Below are 20047 nucleotides of genomic sequence, written 5' to 3'. Positions count from 1 at the left end.
GTTGAAAACTTATTAACTAGGCCAGCGTATATTAATGGTGTATGCACTAGGGTTTGGGATATCCCGGCTAGTGATCAATTATGGTGTTCAAGATTCATAACGGAAGGATTCGTAGGCGGCCTTATCTGATCCTTAAAGGTTTGCTCGAGTTTACTTGCAGTGGCCTCAGGAAGATAAAGGTCGGCTATCCTCTTCAGTTGCCACCCGCCGTGTCCTTTGGAACCCGTTAAAGCGCCGCACGGATATAGTTTCGCTTTATCGGAACCGGGATACTGGCCGAACTTGCGACTTTCAATTGAGCAATGGATGGTCTCATTCGTATCCGGCTGGCTAAGCGGCGCACGGTAAGAACTAAGAAGCGGTAACGTCCTAGACGCCTTGTCAATTATCCAAGATATACCCTGCTTGTCGCTCGTGGTTTGGCCCTTCGCGGTGCCCCAAGGCTTGTCTGTTGCGGGAGTAGAAGGCAGGGGGAGACTGAGTAGATAATCCTCATCGAATCCGAGCAGGTTATTTTGCGAACATTGTGCCACCATCCATGCAAGAGTGATGTCAGAAAGCCAGCGCTGGGAATATCCGCCGCCAACATCTGAATGTTTACCAGAGAACCAGACTTGTTTCAGCTCCTTCAATCTGAAGTTCGACCCATCTGACGTGGCACCGTTTGGAGCTTTGGGCATCTGCCAGAGCGTTGGTTTGAATGGATTTCTCGTCTCGTCCAGCGCAAGGGCGTGAAACCCATACTTGACTTTCGGGGACAGCTCCTTATCACGGAATTCAATCGTTTCCTGCTGTATTCCTAGCATTTTCGCTATCCATGTCGTTGAAATCCAAGTCTGATGGAATTCAACCGTATCCCAAACGGCGATAGCCTCCACTGCAAGTGCTGCGGCCGGTTCTAACAGCCTATCTTCATGCAATCTGCGCAAAAATGTCGTCTCCTTCTCCGCATATCCCTTCTTCTTGTAGTCCTTGTAATATAGGTTGTATAGAATAGGAAAACTATCCATGCCCTTTTTAGTGAGCAACCCGCATGAAGTAACAAGCCCCGCAATCGAACGTGCAGTGTAGGCTCCACGAGAGAAGCCAACGAAGAAAATTTCATCGCCAGGATCGTAGTTGTTAGCCAAGAAGCCATATGCAGCACGAACATTGGCGGAGACACCTAGGCCAGAAACACCACCGATAAGTCGATCCAGAGTCCCGGTACCAACTCCCTGTTGGTAATATACAATTTGCTCGACGTCTTCATCTGTGCCGTCTTCCTTCTTGATTCGGACCCATTTGCTGAGAGCACGAGCAAACCGAGTTACATTTGATGGATTGGCCTTTTCGTTGTCGGAAGTGGAGTCTCGCCATGTTCCTGAAAGCTGCAGTCAGTTTTATCTGAAATCCTTGTTGCAAAAACGACTCGGGCTTTAGATGAGTACCATCGCAGAGGACTATGAGACGCTTTCTATTTCGATCCTTTGGGGGCTCGCTGTGCGGCAGGGGTTCTTGCGAGGCCATAATTGTAGCAAAGAGACTCCGTGGTTGGACAAAACGTAGGGATATAGTGATTTTGTAGGCTGGAATTGAGAAAGAGGCAGCCACAAGACCGCCAAGTCAAGAAAGGACGAACGCGAGTATGAGCTGAAGACTAGAACGGCAGAAACGCGTAAAGAAATATATAGAGGGCGTGAGGCAGACTTCATTCGCCCTTCTAATCTTACATCATCGCGAGCCATTATTGAGCCACCTGATAGCAAAACTCTCCACTTGAGACGGCCTTAGGAGCGCGTGGAGGCTTGGCCTTCTAGGCACACCCATCTATTGGAAGAGTTTTGGAGGTCTAGACTTAACTCTGCCCATCAGAATGCTTCCCGTAATCAGGCAAGGCAGCTGAACCTGTCTCCAAGGTTGTGCGGTGAGGGCGTAGCTTGGTAGGAGGAATGAGTGTAGAGGCGGTTAGTGGTATTGTGAAGCCCCTCGTGCGGCCTTGACGGTGGGCTCGGGATCTTCCAGCGGCTACGGTTGCGCAAGAGAAGATCGCAAATCGCAAATATAACTCCTTAACCCTCAATAAAAAGAGCCCATATACTGAACGAAAAGTGGCAAAAATGGTCTTCAAACGATATAGTTTCTTCACCTAATAATGCATTGACCGGGAGTCAAACCCGAGCCTCTTGCTTGGAAGGCAAGAATCCTACCGCCGGACCATCAATGCGAACAGTTTAAATGGTAAAATTTTTAAGTCTATAACGTAATCCACAAGCGAGTGGCCAGCACAAGCATGTGGCCGCCCCACCAAAACGCGACGCGTTCCTTAACTACTATCTATAATAGCCACACCACAACAGCAGAATACTCTTTTTCAAAAAGGTAGACTTGTTCTAGCTATCAAAGCCCACAAGCAAGGCCAATTTACAAGCTTTCAATCTGCCACAACAGCGCGGTAGCGTGGTAGCGTGGCCANATGCTTGTGCTGGCCACTTGCTTGTGGATTACGTTATGCTACAATTACGAATGGACCTACGCCCAACCAGCAAGTGTGAAAATGTCTCAAAGGCAGTTCCGTGGCATGCTTGCCTGTTACGTCGATACGTATTAATATAACGTGGTTAACGGGGTTTTGACTGCTCCCCTAGTTATGACCGATTTGAACTTTTGTTAAGTTAGTTGTTTACCACCAAATTAGCATTTCGGCTAATTTTGATTTTCTAACCAGGGGTCAAAACACCGTCCACGTTAATGTCTTTGTAACTCTTTCAGTCTTGTGCACGACCAGCTTCCCCCCCTTTAGGGAGCGCTCCAAAATTTTAAATTCGGTACGCGCATCAAATTTCGCTCAATCGCCACCAACTCTACGTGGTAATTGTAGCGAACGGCTGTGGCTGCACGCAAGGGCCTTTTTGGTTGTCCTGGAGAATCGCCTTGGTTGGCCAGGAGAATCGAATTAAAGCAAGAAAGAAGTTGCCTGACGTCCGCTTCCTCTTCTCCTCTTTTCTACCTACCTCCGTTGTGGCCGCCAAAACTCGAATACAACGCTGTTTCTACAGAGAGGTCGATGAAATTTGGTAATATCGTACAGGGTAAAAACCCTCACGATATTTGACAAAGATCGCGACACTGCGGATTGCTGTGGTAATCTAGCGAAATTAAATGCTTGTAGCGAACCTGTTTTTTGCTAAAGGGGAAGACTGTAAATTTGTCTCTGTCTATTTAAATATCGCTAAATAATATATTTCCGGCAGTAATAAAAAGGGTTTACTTTTAAAAAATAGATAAAAGATATTTGTGACGACGTTAGGGCCGTTGTCAGGTGACGAAGTCACCTCGCCTATATGTATTGACTCAGCATGCTCAGACCAAGAAACCGATGAATATCCGCTGCGCGGATAATCGAATATCCGCAAGCTAACCTATTCGATCGATCCATCTGTTTCTTGGTCTGAGCCACTTTAGCAAGCTTTTAGAAGCTAAGCTGGTCTGTTTATATAAGGCAAACCATTAACTTTAACGAAATTAATGTAAGCAACCGCCATGTCTATTATCCTGTTAATACCTACATTAGAATTGCCTTAATCAGCTCTCTAATTAATGGATTTTCCAGAACCAACTGCCAGCCATGGGCGTATCTAAAAGGCGTTAAAGAAACCCCTCTATTTCGTCTAGTAGGAGCTAGTCTTCTTAAGCTTTTAATAATAAACTACCCTCTCTATTAACTAATACCGCTAGAGGATTAAGAGATACAGCGGATATAGTGCCCGAGGGCATTAGCCGTCTTGTCCCACCCCTATCGTCTCCCCTATTATCTCCCCTATTATCTTCCCTATTGCTATCCGCAGCTTAATGGCGGTCCTTAATAGCCTATTTACTACTACCAAACTATATAGATCCCTAAGAGGATAAAGAAGTAAGAGTTAATAAAATACCTATAATATCCGCAATATCCGCCAAGAAGATATCCGCTATAGAGAAGGTCTAGGTAATTATTAACCGTTTTAGGCTATAGCGGATGTCTATAGGAGACCTAGCGCTTAAATAGATTATAATGGCTGAAGGTTTACGCAAGGTACTAAAGAAAAAAAAAGTAAGGGAGCTCCTTAATAAACTTCTAGAGGATGCTGATATTTTAAATATTTATACTAAAGAGATAGAGAAGCGCGGTATAGTGGGTGCTAGTATTACTCTTACTATTTAGGGAGAGCTTAAAGAGCTAAGGGAGAAAGAGTTACTATTTGGTAGCTTTAACTAATATGCGGATATTAAGTAGCTTAACCTTAGGCAGTACTATCAAGCCGTAAAGACTTACGCACCTATACTAAAGCATATAATTACAGTATATTAAGAGGGTTAATATAAATATTCTTTATATAAAGGCCGTGCGGTTCTAATAGCTTCTACGCTTATATTTAGCCTTTTATAAAACTTTATAAACTATATCCTATAGCTGCTAGGGATATATCTTTAAGCTAACGGCGTTAAGCGCCGCGTGCTTTCTATGCTCTATAGGCTTAGATTAATTAATAGTTATACTATTTTAAACTAGCAGAAGGAGCGGATAGCCTAGGAATTAAGGTTTAGCCTATAATCTCCGCGGTGCAGGTATATACTAACCTATATATAGGTAAAAATCCGCTTAATAGGTGCAGCTTCTAATACTATTATTGTCTATAATAACTTTAACTACCTCTAACGAGTTTAGTATTAAATACTTAAGGATACTAGGACGTTCTATTCGCGCATAACTAGTAAGCTTATCTTTAGTATAAGTATACCTAATAGTAGGCTTTAATAGAGCATGCTTTGTGTGGATATTTTAATTAAGTTTTTGGATATTGTAGAGGCTTTAGGTAATTTATAAAACGAGATATAAAAGTAGATCTTAATAGCTTTAATTTATAAAGCCATTATAGAGGTGTACCTAGGCCTTAATATATTACTTAGCAAAAACCTACGGTTTAAACATTACGTATACCTTCTATTAATGTAATACCCGCTATATAAACGTCTAGGTTTAACCTAGAACCTATTATAACTAAAGAGGCTTTTATATCTAAAACCTATAAGGTACTAGACGATATTTTTCTTTATTAAATAAATCTATAACATACCAATAAAGTATTTAAGGAGCGACTGTTTCTAATCTATGGTAATTAAAAGACCGTAAAGCTTATTTGGTTATATTAGGGAGAACGTACTAAGTTAATATCCGCCTATAATAGCCTGCGTTAGGCTTTACTTATTTTAGCTCTTTAGCACCTAAAGCTAAACTACCTATATATAGTTATACGGTATTACTATAGTAGCAAGCAATTAGCCTAAGAGTACTCTATGCTGTATACCTATATAAACCACCTAGGTTAAAGAAATATCCTAGCCAAGCGCGCGCTATTTTATTATATAGAGGAGCTAATTCTCTATAGCTTTAACGCTTGTATTATAGCGTTACTCTATACTTAGATTAAGGAGTCTTATAATACTAAATCGCCTATAGATATTAAGCGGTACCTTAAAAGCCTATCTCCGCAACGTCTATTAGTAGTAGTTAAGAATATCTGCATAGCGGTTTTTGGTTAGGAAGTCTCTTAGGCGGCTAACTATACTAGCTAGCTTACGGAACTATAGTAAAAGGGTTACCTTAAGTAGGCTGGTAGTACTATATCCTTATAAACACTTTTTAAGCCTACTAATACAGAGTTTTTAACGCATGTCCGCTTTTTATAACTAGTAGAGATATATAAGGTCCTTAAGCACGCCATTAAGCTTGCGGATATTAGTCTGCTTAGCTATATACTCCCCTACATTTATACCTATTTTATAGGTAGTTAAAATAAGAACTATCTACTAGAAATATTACGTTTTTTCTAGTTAACTTTAATAGATGCTTGTTCCCCTAAGCTCTAGTAAGCTATCCTAGTAAATAGTCTAGTAAATATCCGCGGTAAATAGGATAGTTATTACCCAATAGATCTTGACAATAAGCTACTTAATAGGGAGCTAAAGCAGCTTATATACACTTATGGCAATTTAACATTTAACCTAGACTTACTCTTCCGCTAGAGTATTTATATAACTAATTATATAGGGCTACTACGTGTAAAGTTTAAGATTATATTCGGCGAACGGATGTCTACTTAATATACTGTTAAATCTCCTGTAGCAAATATTTAATTGCTTACTAATACAATTGCCAAAGGTTTTATTATCTATTATTAGGTACGGCAAGTAAAGATAGAAGCGCCGCCTCTACTATAACTAGGTATTAAACGACTTAATTAATCTGCCCTTAATGAGTTTAATTTACGGCTAGGCGGTAATCTTTCCGCTATATTTAATAAGCTTAATCTCTATAACAATAATAATAAGCTAGATAGCTTTATACTCCCTACCAACTTTACTTAAACCTAGCTTTAACCTGCGTATAAGTTACTTAATAAGTAATATAAGATATTAGCTATAAGCTATTACTATAACTATTTAATATCCGCTATAGTTAGTAGCACTAGTATATATTCCCAAGTAATTAATATTATTAATTAATTAATCTATTTAGTTCCTAGGCCGCGCTTGCTAGGGGTATAGGGTATAAGGGGAAGGGGGGGCGTTATCCTAATAGATATTAGCTACTATAGTTATAATATCCGCTTAGCGGATATAAGGTAAACTTACCTAGTATTAGCTAACCCCGCCTAATATTAACTAACCTCGCCTAATATTAGCCCGCTATATACTAATTAGCGTTGCCGTTAATTTCCTATAGTGCTCTTTATATACGTTTACTTCTATTTAATCGCGCTAACTACCTTTATAGTACTAATAAAGACGTATCTAACTAGCGGGTTATTAGCGGTATAGATATATCTAACGGCTAGTATAAGGGTAATAATAGAGGAGTAGGAGCTAGAGACCTAAGAGTTAGTAAAGGCATAGGTACATCCTCTTTCTAAGTTATTGGTAAGAGGTCTATAGCTAATTATTAACTAGCCTATAATATATTAGCGCTATAGTAAGGCGCTAATATTTTAAATCTTCTATCTAAAACCTGCAAAGCCTATATAAGAGCCTATAATAAGCGCTTATCTATAGTAGCGTACTGCTCTAACGCTTAGGAAAACCGCTCTAATATCTATATAATTAACCTAGAAGAACCTAAGAGTTGCCCTATTTTTTTCTATTTCTGCTTTTATTCCTTATCTGCTAAAAGCTTAATAAGGAATGGAAGCTCCTTACTAAGGATATTAGGATCCTACTTAGGCATTACTTGCCTTAATAATGCCGTATTTAGAACCTATCTTATATTATAGAGGCAATAAAGCTGCTTATCCGGTATAATATAATTAACTATAGGCGTTTATAATATATCCTAATACCTAGCCTCCGCCTATTATATAAACTACTTCTATATATTACTTAATATAGGCTCCTAGCGGGTTTTCGTAATATCCGTACTATGGCTAGTGCGGATATTATACTTATAATCTATAAATATTGCTAGGTTGCAGTTACTGTAATATAAGTCTTTACTAATAGTGTTAGCGACTCAGTCAATCGAGACATAAGTACGGCAAAAGGGTCGCGCAAGCCTGTACGATTGGATTGTTCATAAACGAGAATCTAAAGCTAGAGAAAAGGAAAGGAAAGGATAAGCAGCAACGCGAGGAGTTATATACAATCCCTAGTCACGTAAGAGTTACGTAAGCCCTGCGTCTACTATAACGTCTACCATAGCTGCCGCTTTCTGCCAGTGCCGTAACATTACCCCCCCCTCCGTAAAAGCCTGCCCTTAGGCTTTATATATCCGTATTATGCCCATAGGGTATTCTTATCTTTATGCTCTTCCGGTAGCTTATTATCTTTATTATGCTAGCATTCCATCTATTTGTCTAGGTACTTTGGCGGTCCCGGTTTGTTAGGGTAACAGCTATAAAATTCTTAAAGCTTATAGGGACTGCCAATAAAGTTCCATGTAGGGTACTAGGTAGGATCTAGGTTATAGCCTTTCTAACTAACGCGGTACTTTAGCGTTTTCCTTACTAGCTTACAGGCTAGTATCTCTTTAATTTCCCATTTGTTGTCGCCATTGACTTAAATCGGCAGGGGGGGTTCGTTCTTTTGTCTAGGTAATAGGTCGTTCGCTACCTTCCGTAGCTTATCCAGCGAGAAGATAGGGTGAACCTTAATTGAATCTGGGAGCTCTACTTTATACGAGTTGCCTATTTTCTTAAGGACCTTATATAGTCCTGCTATCTAATAATCGAGCTTATGACTTAGCCGTTCCGTCTTCTAGTTCTTTGTTGTAACCTAGACTATATTACCTACGGTAAAGTCGGGCTCGCGCCTATGCTTGTTTGCCTACTGTTTTATTAATTTTTGGGCCTTTTCTAGATTTATACGGGCTACCGTCTAGGCTTTCTTTAAGCGCTTGGCGTACTGCTAGGCTTCCTTATAAGATAGTTTCTCGCGTATGGTCCGTGGTCCTTCTGGTCTATCCCAGTTAAAGCTTATTTGTGGTAGATACCCCATTTTTAGTTGGATAGGTGCGAATCCCGTAGAGTTGTGGGGTAGGGTCGCCTAGGTGTAGTCTATTAGAGGTAGCAGTTTGCCCTAGTTATCTTAGAAGTAGTTAATAAAGGGCCGGAGTCTCTGGTCTAAGTATTGATTTATAATCTCCGTCTAACCGTCTGTCTGGGGGTAGTATGCCGTAAAAAGCTTTAGCCTAATTCCTAGGATCTAAGTAAACTTATTCTAGAAAGCTAATATAAACTATGGTCTGTGGTCCGATATAATAGTATCTAATGGTCCGTAAATTTGGTAGATGTAATAGATATATAGTTGGGCCGCTTCTTTAGCATCGATATTCTTGTAATAGGGGATTAAGAAAGGGCGTTTGCTAAAATAGTTAACTAAGATTATAACCATATCGTACCCGTCACGGTCTACTGGTAGTTTATGGAAATCCATAAAGATATGCTGCTAGGGGCGCTCTGGTATTAGGAGTGGCTTTAATAGTCCTGGGGTCTTATCTCGTGGAATTGTAGACCTATGGCAGTTGTTGCAGTTCCGTATATAACGGTTAATATCTGTAACTATTCCGGGCCAGTAGTAATGGTTACTAATAATCTTACGGGTTTTATTTTTTCTAGGGTAGGCCGTAGAGACCTGGGTATGTGCTTTGGTAATAAGCCGGGTTTGTAAGTTCTGTTCTTTTACTACTACTAGCCGTTCCTAGTGCTTAAGTAGTCCATTTTTAAGGGACCATAGGCTAGTAACATCCTTTGCCTTTTCGCGGTACTCCTGTAGAGAAGGGTCCGTACGGTTTACTTGTAGTAGTTTATTAATAAGGTCAAATTCTATAGGGTCGATAAAATATATCTTGGCGCTTAAAGATTTAGTACTTAGTTCTTCCCGTATTTAAGGGTTAAGGTGCTCTGGTTATAGTAGCGTCTAGGTCTGTAATAAGATCTTTGCGGCTATCTGGTTATTTAGGTCCTATTTACGTCTTATAAGAGTATCCGCATAGTTAGTAGCGCCTAGCCTATATATAATTAGGAAGTTAAACTAAGATAGGATATCCGCCTAGCGCGCCTGCCGGGCTATAAGGGCTTTTATTATTATAAAATATTCTAAGGCCTTATAATTTAAAACCACTTGGATAGGTTTGGGGGTCCCTTTTAGCTATACTCGCCAGTGCTGAAAGCTATAAATAATAGCCAATATTTCTTTATTATGAATCGGGTAGTTTAGCTTAGCATTTACTATAGTCTTTAAATAGTAAGCAATAGGGTGCTATTCTCCGTTTATCTGCTTTTGGGAGTAAACGCTAGCTATAATACTATTTAAGGCATTGGTTTCTAGCATTAAGGGCCGTTTTGGGTTAAAGTAGGCGAGTAAGGGAGCAGAGACCAGTTGTTTCTTAAGCTCGTTAAAGGCCTGCCTATATACGGTGTTAAAGTAAAAGGGCTGGTCCTTATGGGTAAGTAGGCTTAGTGGCTGGGTAATTCTGCTGTAGTTCTTAATAAAGCGTCGGTAGAAGTTACAGAACCCTAAAAATGACTGCACCCCCTTTACGGTCCTTGGGGGTACCTATTAGTTAATTACGGCCGTCTTTTTTAGGTCTGCCTTAATCCCGTTTATACTAATAATAAACCCTAAGTACTTTATATGCTTAACACTAAATTCTAACTTCTTAATATTGGCTTAGAGGCTAGCTTCCTAAAGCCGTTATAGGACTTTATAGATATACTCTTTATATTCCAGTTCGTTTTTAGAGTAGATTATAATATTATCTAGGTATGCTGTATAGAAGTCGTTAAGGTAGTTAAATAGTACGTTATTTATATATCGTTGGTATATAGCCGGTCCGTTAGTTAGCCTAAAAGGTAGTACTTTATATTTATATATTCCGTAACAGGTTTGAAATATAGTAAGGTCTTCTAATTTAGGGTCCATTCTAATTCGGTAAAAAGCCTGGCGGATATTAAGCTTTGTAAAGATCTTAGCTCTATTTATTTGGGCCAAAGTCTTATTAAGTAAAGGCAGTAGGTAGCGGTCTTTAAGGGTTAAATTATTAAGCTTATGGTAGTTAATATAGAAACGAAGTCCTCTATTTAGCTTTTTGGTAAAGAGAATAGGTAAGTTAAAAGGGGCTTAACTAGGCTTAATAAAGCCCTTATCTAGGTTATTAATAAGATACTACTTTATAGCCTGCAATTTGGCAGTAGATTACTGTTGGAGGGGGCTATAGCTAAGGGTAATTACCTTGTCCGGCTTAATTTTAATCTTATAGTTATACGGTCGGTAAGGCGGGAGTATATTAGACGCTGCTTTAGAGAAAGTATTTTTAAATTTCTGGTATTAATAGGGCAGTTTCTATTCTACTAGCTCCTTGTCTATAAGCTTACCTTTCTCTTAGGCTAGGGCTTCTTTCTCTTTAATTATTTAATTAATTTTATATAAGCTAGTTGTAAAGGTAACGGTATTAGGCTAAACCAGGTTTTAGTAAAATCCTATAGCGCTAATATAGCAGATATTAACTGGCGGGAGGTCTGTAGGTTTCTTTACGGATATTTATTAGGCTGTATTTTACGGTATAGGGTTTATAGTCTTCCTTAGCTTACATTCTATTTTCCGTAAGTTATCCTTCCGGTCTATTAGTTTGGTATATTGTCTAAAGTCCCTAGCCTTTCTTTATGGCTACGTAGGGCCTAAGTTCTCTATTAGGGACTTAGTTAGGCCACTATTAACTTCCTAAGTCTTTAGTACGGGTGGTATAATATAGGTAGTTTAGGGGCGGCGTAGTATATAGATCTGTTATGGATTAAGCTGTATATCCTTCTTAAAAGCCTAGTCCCTACGCGTTGTATTAGCCTAGTAAACGGTGTTTATCTGCGGCCGTATAAGGTTTTTTATTATAATACTAATCTCTTTTATAAAGGAAGGCGTTAGGGGCATAGTTTTAGGCTAGATAAGCTGCCTATTCTATATATTAAGCTATAAGCCTAAATAGGCTAGCCATTTTCTTCCTAAGATTATATTATAGCTTCTAAGGTCCGTAATAAGGAAGGGGATATTATACTACCTTCGTCCGTTAACGCGGAGGTAGATCCGCAAGATAGTTATAATAGGTAGTTCTATCTATCCGTTATAACCGCGAATAGGGACTAGTTTAGGTAGTTCTTTAAGGGGTGTATTTAAAAAGTTAGCCAGTTTTATAGCGCACTTTATATTAATTAAGGTAAAGGCATTTACTCCTAAGTTAGCTAAAGCAGAGGTTAAAACTTAATATTTATTACGAAATAAAGTATAAGGGATAGTGCAGTTTCTTCTACTAACTAGCTAACCCAGATTAATATATAACATATTAATCCCTTTTAACCCTAAAGAGGAGTCTTCCTCTAGGGTTCCTCTTTTTCCGGCTCTATACTATCCTCCTAAATTAATAAAACCTTATTTATCTTTACCTTTATTAAGTAGTTCCTTATAGGGTAGCCTATTTAACCGCACAAGAAGCAAGCTCCTTAATCACTAAGGGCCTATATATAGGGGTCGCTGTATATAAGCCGGGTGTATACCGGGCCCGTAGTAGGGGTAGCTACGTAGCTAGCTGCTAGGTTAACTATAGAAGTTGCTAATTATACCGGGGCACTACGGGCCGTACTTATAGTACTTGCGGCCTGGTTTGCAAGATTTCTAGTTTTTAGCCAGTTGGCGCGTGCCTTAATTTAATAAAGGCCTTAGTTAATAGCCAGGCAATAGTCCGTAAGTTCCTTTAACGTCTATGCCGTAGTATAAGCTAGTAATACGGCCCGCTATAGGTCTAGGGTAAGCTTATTGAAGAGGTCTAGTAGTAGGTCTTTCTGGGGGATCTAGGCCTATCTGGCCAGGTGTAGAAAGCGGGTTTAGAAGGCCAAAAAGGTCTCCATTATTTTTATATTTAGGCTTTTATAGCTAAGGCGGGCGTTTTATACTTTAAAAGGGTCTTTATAAATAGAAGACAAGTGTTTAATTATTTCTTCTTTAAAGATAAAGGGGTTTACTAAGTCTTTAGTGTATTATAGGCGTAAATATATCTAGGCGTCTCCGCCAGTACGGCCGAAAACATAGGCTATTCTGGCTTGGGCGTTAGGGAAGTAGTCTATATTAACTTTAAGCTTATCCCGCAATTAAAGCTTCTAATTGTTAAATGTAGGGTTAGTTCCATTTATAAGTAGCGGGGGATCCGCAACCTTTACTAACCGCCTCGGTGCTATATAGGCCTTAGTAGGTTTACTAAGGCGCTAAAATAGGGCCTAAAGGACTATAGCAAGTCTTTAGTTGTCTAATGATGACTTATTATTAGATATAGGGGTATCTCTAGCTTTGAGCAGCTCTTGTAGTTGTTTAATTTCGGCATTAGCAGCCGTAAGCTCCGCCTAGGGGGTTAAAACGTTAATTATTTCTTTGTCTGAAGTATTTAAGGGTCCTATAGCTGCTTTACCTGCTACTATGGTTTGTGGCATGGTGGTAGGGGTATTAGGTAATTCCGGGTAATTTCTTTAGGGGTTCTAGTCTGTGCGTATTTTGTAGGTTCTTTTTTTGGGGTTCTGTCCTTTTCTTTTAGGTCCTGTCCTTGTGGTCCTATTAATGTCCTTAGGGTCCTGTTCTGTGTTCTTATAGATATATTTAAGTTCCTTCTTAGGAAAAAAGAGTAGAGTGAGCTTTAGATAATATTAGCGACTTAGTCAATCGAGACATAAGCACGGCAAAAGGGTCGCGTAAGCCTGTACGATTGGATTGTCTATAAACGAGAATCTAAAGCTAGAGAAAAGGAAAGGAAAGGATAAGTAGCAACGCGAGGAGTTATATACAATCCCTAGTCACGTAAGAGTCACGTAAGCCCTGCGTCTACTATAACGTCTACCATAGCTGCCGCTTTCTGCCAGTGCCGTAACAAATAGTAGACTGTGGGTCTCTATAGTGTATAAGTTATATTGCTTATAAGTATACCTAATCCTTATTAACTAGCTGCTATAGGGTGAATGGTAGTTTACTATATAACTGCGCATTAGTTAACCGCTTTTTTAGGCGTAGGGTTAGTATAATAAGCTCTTTAGGTAGGCGTGCTATAGAACTACTAGGGCTTAACCTACGCCCGCTTCTTATATCTACCAACTGCTTAGTACTAACTAACGCTATAGATAAAGTATCGCCCGTAATATCCGCAGTCTCTACGTTTTATCGCCCGCAGATATTATTACGCAGCGCGCTTACGCGAAGATCGCCTTTACACTAAGGTTGTGTATACTTAAAACTACCTAATTTATCGCAAGGACCCTATTAGCGGCTCTTAACTATAAAGATTGCTTCGCCTAAGAGGCCTTCTCCTTGGCCTGCCTAGCTAAACCGCTATATCAGCATATTATAGGATTTATGGCGAGGTATTCTATATTAGATTAAACGGTAGATATCTGGGATATCTATACCGTATGTTACTGCATCTAATATAATAAAAATTCGAATTTAAGACGTTGGGCGCGCGTATTTGGCGTATAAGCGGTCTTTATTAATATCCGTAAGCGTTATATAGTAGCTCTACACCGCTTCTTTAGTAATAGCAGCATTATAGCCGCGATAGATTAACTAGCTGCGAATAGTATTACAATAGGCAGCTATCCACTCTTTAGAATTAAAGAAGATGATTATCTTTAGAATTAGCTGAAGTTAATTAAACTATTAGCGGTATATCTACTATACGGATATTAAGTGGCTTCTTAATTACTTACCTTCTCCTTAATTATTATTACTAGCAGTATATAAATATACTAGAGCAGCAGCAATAGTAAAGTAAAGAGTTTAAAAGTCCTTTTTCTCTAGCGCGGTTATAACCCTCTATATAATCTTTAGCTCCGGCCAATTAATTAGGGTTTTAATAACTTATATATTAGGTTTAAACCTAGCTAGCTTATATATAGTCTAAAACGTAGATAGGTCTAGTGTTGCGGTATATATAAACTAAGGCTTATTAACTAAGACTAAACATACTTTAAAGAGTTATATATACGCTATACGGAAGGTCTCTCCCTAATTAGTAAGTAGGTATACTTTATTAACTACTATAAGGGTAATATAGGAACGAAATATTGGGTCTATTAGAACCTTATATAGCTTATTACTAACTAAAAGCTCTAGGGAGATAAGGATATATATATAGCTGCCTGTGCGGATATCCTTAATTAGCTTAGCGGATATTATTTTCTCCTATATATAAATAGGTCGAACATAAGGTAGCTTTATAATCTTTTTTACTTGCTCTAACCTAATCGCGTTAAGTAAAAGAATAATAATAATAACTGTATTAGGTATAAGACATAGTAGTACTTATATTATTATACTCTTACTAAAAGACGTCTTTGCTATAAGTATAAGATCTCGCCGCTTAAATATTAGCACCCTTAGGGCCTTAAGCTGCTCCGTATAACCGTAGTATAGATATATCTCCGTAATAGCTTTATCTAGCTTACTTATTTAAAGTTTATAAAAGCTGCTTATAAGCTAAGGTAGCTCCCTTTATAGGCTATATAGCTATAGAGATAGCTAGAGATCTATTTTAATATAATCCCTAGCCTATTACATACTACTAGCTTATTAATCTGCTTAACTGGCTTATAGTTTATAACCTCTTTACCTTATTTACTTTAATAGAGGTATTAGTAAATAGCGTTTAAAAGTAGTAAAGGGAGAATAGAGGGTTAGATAAAGGTAAGGAGGACTTAAATACGTTATAATAGATAGATCTTAATAGGTTTTAATTATTAGATTATGGATATAATAGATAGAGAGTGGGTAGTTAAGATTAACGCATTATTGGTGCGGATATTGCTAATTATTTACTTTAGTAAACCGCGTTACAGCTATTTTAAAATTAATGTTAGGAATGGGAAGGCGGGGAGACTTTTTATATAGACTATTTAATTTGCCGGAGCCTAGTATATAATTAATAGATTTTTTAAGCTGCCTAAACTTATCGTAAGAATAAGAAGTAAATATCCGTAATATCAGCCATATAGATATCGCGGCGTGCTTTATAAACGTCTGCTAAAGTGTCTTAGACTACACAGGGACAGATAGCCTAAACTGGTTTAGTGCCATCGGGCCGGATTTATCCGGCCTCCTATATAGTCTAAGCATGCTAAGACAACTATATATATTGTTCCGCATAGCCGCCGTGCCTGGCATCTTGCCAGTCACTCGCTTACCTTTTGGGGTTTATACCGTGGCTGGGTGGTGCGGAGCCTGTCACCTTATAAAAGCTGTATATATATTATTAAGAAAGGAACGAGTAATTATAAAGCTGCTCTTTTTAAAAAGCTATAAGGCGGCTAGAACCTTAATCTATTTTATATAGACCTCTTATTAAGAAACTAGTACTATACTATAAGATTCTACATATTCGACTGTTAGGTGGAGCTCTATCCCTTGCATAGATGGATGTGTGCTCAAGATAGTGGCCCGTGCTTAGCCAATTAATATTGCGAAAATCCGATTAAGCGAGCCTCACCTATTAAATTTAGGTGAGGCTCGCTTAATCGGATTTTCGCAATATTAATTGGCTAAGCACGGGCCACTATCTTGAGCACGCATCTATTTACAAGGGAGACCACGAACGGGGCAGACGCCCTCCCTACTAGTATGTTTTCAAATAAGTGAGCCCTTGCAAAATGGTTGGGCTGTATTATTCTGCTAGCATACTAACAGGGAGGGCGTCTGCCCCGTACGTGTTACCCCCTTGTATGTAAGGGATAGCTTTAAAATCACTGTCTTGGCAAATTTGGCGTTGAGCTGGCCGGCACTTACCGGAGGTAAGTGCGATCGCGATCGATCAGCGGCCCGAGTATCCCATGCGCTGGTGACGTCCCTTTTTAGCGTGTGGCCTGTGCGTGAACATCAAAATACTAACAATCGTCTTCACCAACTGGAAGGAAGGACCTTGCTGGCAGGAACACCTCGATCGAATTAAGTCTCTATAGTATCAATATATATTAAATTTGGGCTTCATTGCAGCTCCATCAAGCTTCAATTAATCGATTAAACCTACGGCTTCAATTCGACGATGAGGATATAAAATCTAAGCGATCTGGTCCACTAAAAATGGACGTGTCTCACCAGCGCATAGCATAGAAATGCAGGCGCATTAATGTGTACAGCTGACCTGTATAGTGGCGTGTTACCTATAATTCTTAACGGGATACTCCGCAAAATGGCTAGCTGAATTTTGTTTCGCTGCTTCCTAAATTAATGCTGCAATTTGGTTATTAGGCAGTTTAATGTGTTACGTGGCGCTTATATTCGAAATTGATATGGGAAGTGAGTCTCTATTAGGGCACAAATCTCTAAATTTCTATAAAATATCACTCCTTCGTAGTAAGCTGCTAATTTGGTGAAGTAGTAGATATCGAAAACCGAATATTAGAACCACAGAACCCCTCTAATCTGCTTAATTGTGATGGCGTTTCTTGGGACTTAGAAAAGTGGACCACGTCATAGGATAGTGGAGTGTGGCTGGCTGAGTACGAATCGTGACGAGTTCATAACACCCGTTTCCTGTTTCACCTACTACGAGATGTAAAGAGGCGGTGTACTGTGGAGAGGTTTCGTCTCGTGTGGCTGACTGAGTACTCAACATGGCGTGCTCACGGCATCTGTTTCCTATCTGGCGTGAGAAGTAATGCGTATACACTGGTTCTAGGGGAGTCCTCTGCTCTGTATACTCGGCTGAAAGCCAACTATGTCTAGCCGTCGGCGTCTAATTCCATCCTAAGCACAATGCGCTTCTCGAACTTGAGCAGAGAGATTTTATATATATGCCTCTCTCCCCCCCCGAAGGTATGTTTACTTCCATAGTACCTACTTCCACAACACCTCTTGCATAAGCCTCCTCTACTGCAATCCAAATCAATAGCGCAGACCATTACGAACCCAATGGCGCAACCAAGATATATTTCCCTATACAGCCAGGGCGACCCTGGTTCCGGTATCGGCGGTTATGATCTGAAGTCGACTGCGGATAAGGCATTCGCATTCGACTACAACTCCATTGGTAGGCTCGACCATTTGGTGTTGTACCGCCCTGGAACCGGCACAATCTGGATCCTGCAGGACACTGGGGATACGAACTACAAGCCGGTCTATCAACAGGGAGACCCCGGTAGCGGAATTGGAGGTTACGACCTCAAATCTCCCAACGACCGTGTGTTTGCGTTCGACTACGATTCCTCTGGAAAACTGGACCACCTCGCACTGTATAGGCCTGGGACAGGAACATTTTGGATTCTCAAGAACGACAAAGGAGCTTTCTCTCCGGTTTATCAGCAGGGAGACCCAGGCACTGGGATTGGAGGATATGACCTCAAATCTCCTGCTGACCGAGCTTTTGCGTTCGACTATAATTCCTCCGGAAAACAGGACCACATTGCTCTTTACCGACCAGGCACTGGCACAATCTGGATTCTTAGAAAGGTGAAGGGTGCATGGTTCCCGATCTACCACCAAGGAGACCCAGGGTCTGGAATTGGCGGATACGATCTCAGATCCCCTCAGGATCTCGCTTTTGCCTTCGACTACAACAGCTCCGGGAAGCAGGACCATATAGCCCTGTACCGCCCAGGAACAGGAACATTCTGGATCCTCAACAACGACCAGGGATTGTTCACCCCGGTATATCATGAGGGAGACCCTGGGTCCGGAATCGGTGGATATGACTTGAAATCGCCCCTCGACCGTGCTTTCGCCTACGACCTTTCCGGCTCCGGCAAGCTCGATCACCTAGTTTTGTACAGACCGGGCAAAGGGGCCATCTTCATTATCAAAAGGCAGGGCGACAAATTTGTTGCTGTGTATGCGCAAGGGGACCCTGGTGCGGGAATTGGTGGGTATGATTTGAGGTCTCCTGCTGATACAGCATTTGCTTTGGCCGGGGTGAGCGGGAAACCTACTCGCATCGTTCTGTATCGTCCTGGACGGGGTGCAATCTTTATCATCGCAAGAGTGCTTGATATTTAATGGCTGCGATTATGTGATTGCCTTTGGGGTTGGAACAGGTTGATTGATGACTGAGGTTGGAGTAATTAGCATTGAATCGAAGAATAGTTGGTGTTCACGGCTCGGCTGAGCGCCCGATCAGTCGCTGAGCCGCACGTGACACATACAACCCCCGTCGACATTCGCGGATGTCCACGGCCGAGCCTGCAGCCAAGCCGTGGACATCTTCGAATGTCTTTACCCCTACTAATCGAGTTGCTGATGCGCGCGTACTATTGGCCTATTGGCCTAGCCGTGCGCCCGTTTATTTACCCTATGCGGTAAGGTTACTTATCCAGTAGGTATGCTTTCTCTACCTCTCCTCCCCGGTTTATGTCTGCGTATATAGGAAAATAAAAACCCCCCCTTAGGGCGCAGCTTCTCTAGCAGCGTCCTACATATCTTAAAAATGCCGTTAATTAGTCGCGTAAAGATTAACGTTATAAATAATGCCGAACTACGCGCTAACGCGTAGAGTATCCTTACCTTTATGTATTCTAAGAGACCTAAAAATACGTCTCTAAATTATAAGCTAAAGTAGAAAGAGTTTAAGGTAAGTAGGTAGGTGCTTTACGGAGTAATATACTTATAACTAACGCGCGTCTTCCTAGGCCTTTTATAAGCGGAAGTAGTACTATAATAGTAATACTATTACGGAAGAGAAGCTACTTCTTTTCCTTATTAAGGAGGTTATAGGCTAGCTACTAAAAGTAAAAAGCTGTAAGGCTAGTAATAATATACCCTAGGATAAGACGCGGCTCTCCTAGCGCTTAGTTTATAATTATATTACTGCCCTAATAGACCTCTACTAGACGTAGAAGGGTATACATCAGGAAATTTTTTTTCGGGCTCGTTGTTGCAGTTTACGGCAATTTGCGGCAAACTGTACGGTCGCGGCAGTCGTATATGGTCTTGTGCGGTTTGCGCATTTTGCGGCAAACTACACAGAGCCTGCGTATTTTGCAGCAACTTGCAGTAAATTGCATAGAGCCTACGCATTTTATAGCAACTCGCAGCAAACGCGCAGAGCCTGTGTATTTTACACGTTTTGTATATTTTATATATTTTATATATTTTGCACATTTTGCATATTTTATACATTTTATATTTTGCATATTTTATATTCCTATATAACTATATAAAATGTAGAGCTATTTATTAAGCAATTAAGATAAGGGGGATACCCTTTATAAAGGCTCCAAATTATTAATTAGCGGTATTCCTAACGATCTGCTGGCTGTGTATTGATTTCCTAACTAGGCCTAGTGCCTGCCTGCCTGCCTGCCTGCCTACCTGTCTGTCTGTCTATCTGTACCTGCCTATGCCTACCTGCCTATACCTACTGTCTATGCCTACTATCTGTGCCTACCTGTCTGTGCCTACTGTCTGTGCCTACCTGTCTGTACCTACCTATCTGTGCTACCTATCTATGCCTACCTGTCTATACCTACCGTCTATGCCTACCGTCTGTGCCTCCTATCTGTGCTACTGTCTATGCCTACCTGTC

General features: G+C 40.3%; 2 protein-coding genes and 1 non-coding gene across 3 annotated transcripts; 1 reads left to right on the top strand and 2 right to left on the bottom strand.

Annotated features, from left to right (window-relative positions):
• Positions 1 to 18: 18 nt before the first annotated feature.
• Positions 19 to 1588, bottom strand: K441DRAFT_708273 (uncharacterized protein). Its single transcript, XM_067653766.1, has 4 exons — positions 1502 to 1588; positions 1431 to 1456; positions 479 to 1363; positions 19 to 448 (listed from the first exon to the last, which is right to left on the bottom strand). The coding sequence occupies exons 1-4, from the start codon at positions 1507 to 1509 to the stop codon at positions 75 to 77; spliced, it is 1293 nt and encodes a 430-aa protein (XP_067498982.1). The 5' UTR covers positions 1510 to 1588; the 3' UTR covers positions 19 to 74.
• Positions 1589 to 2135: 547 nt separating this feature from the next.
• Positions 2136 to 2206, bottom strand: K441DRAFT_t30. Its single transcript has one exon. It is a non-coding gene; the product is annotated as a tRNA-Gly (tRNA).
• Positions 2207 to 17149: 14943 nt separating this feature from the next.
• Positions 17150 to 18575, top strand: K441DRAFT_667591 (uncharacterized protein). Its single transcript, XM_067649867.1, has one exon. It carries the CDS (start codon positions 17443 to 17445, stop codon positions 18520 to 18522), a length of 1080 nt encoding a protein of 359 aa, XP_067498981.1. The 5' UTR covers positions 17150 to 17442; the 3' UTR covers positions 18523 to 18575.
• Positions 18576 to 20047: the final 1472 nt, after the last annotated feature.

The sequence above is a fragment of the Cenococcum geophilum genome, assembly GCF_001692895.1.
Source record: "Cenococcum geophilum 1.58 unplaced genomic scaffold K441scaffold_56, whole genome shotgun sequence".
NCBI lineage: Eukaryota > Fungi > Ascomycota > Dothideomycetes > Gloniales > Gloniaceae > Cenococcum > Cenococcum geophilum.
This window is presented reverse-complemented; position numbering and strand designations above follow the sequence as displayed.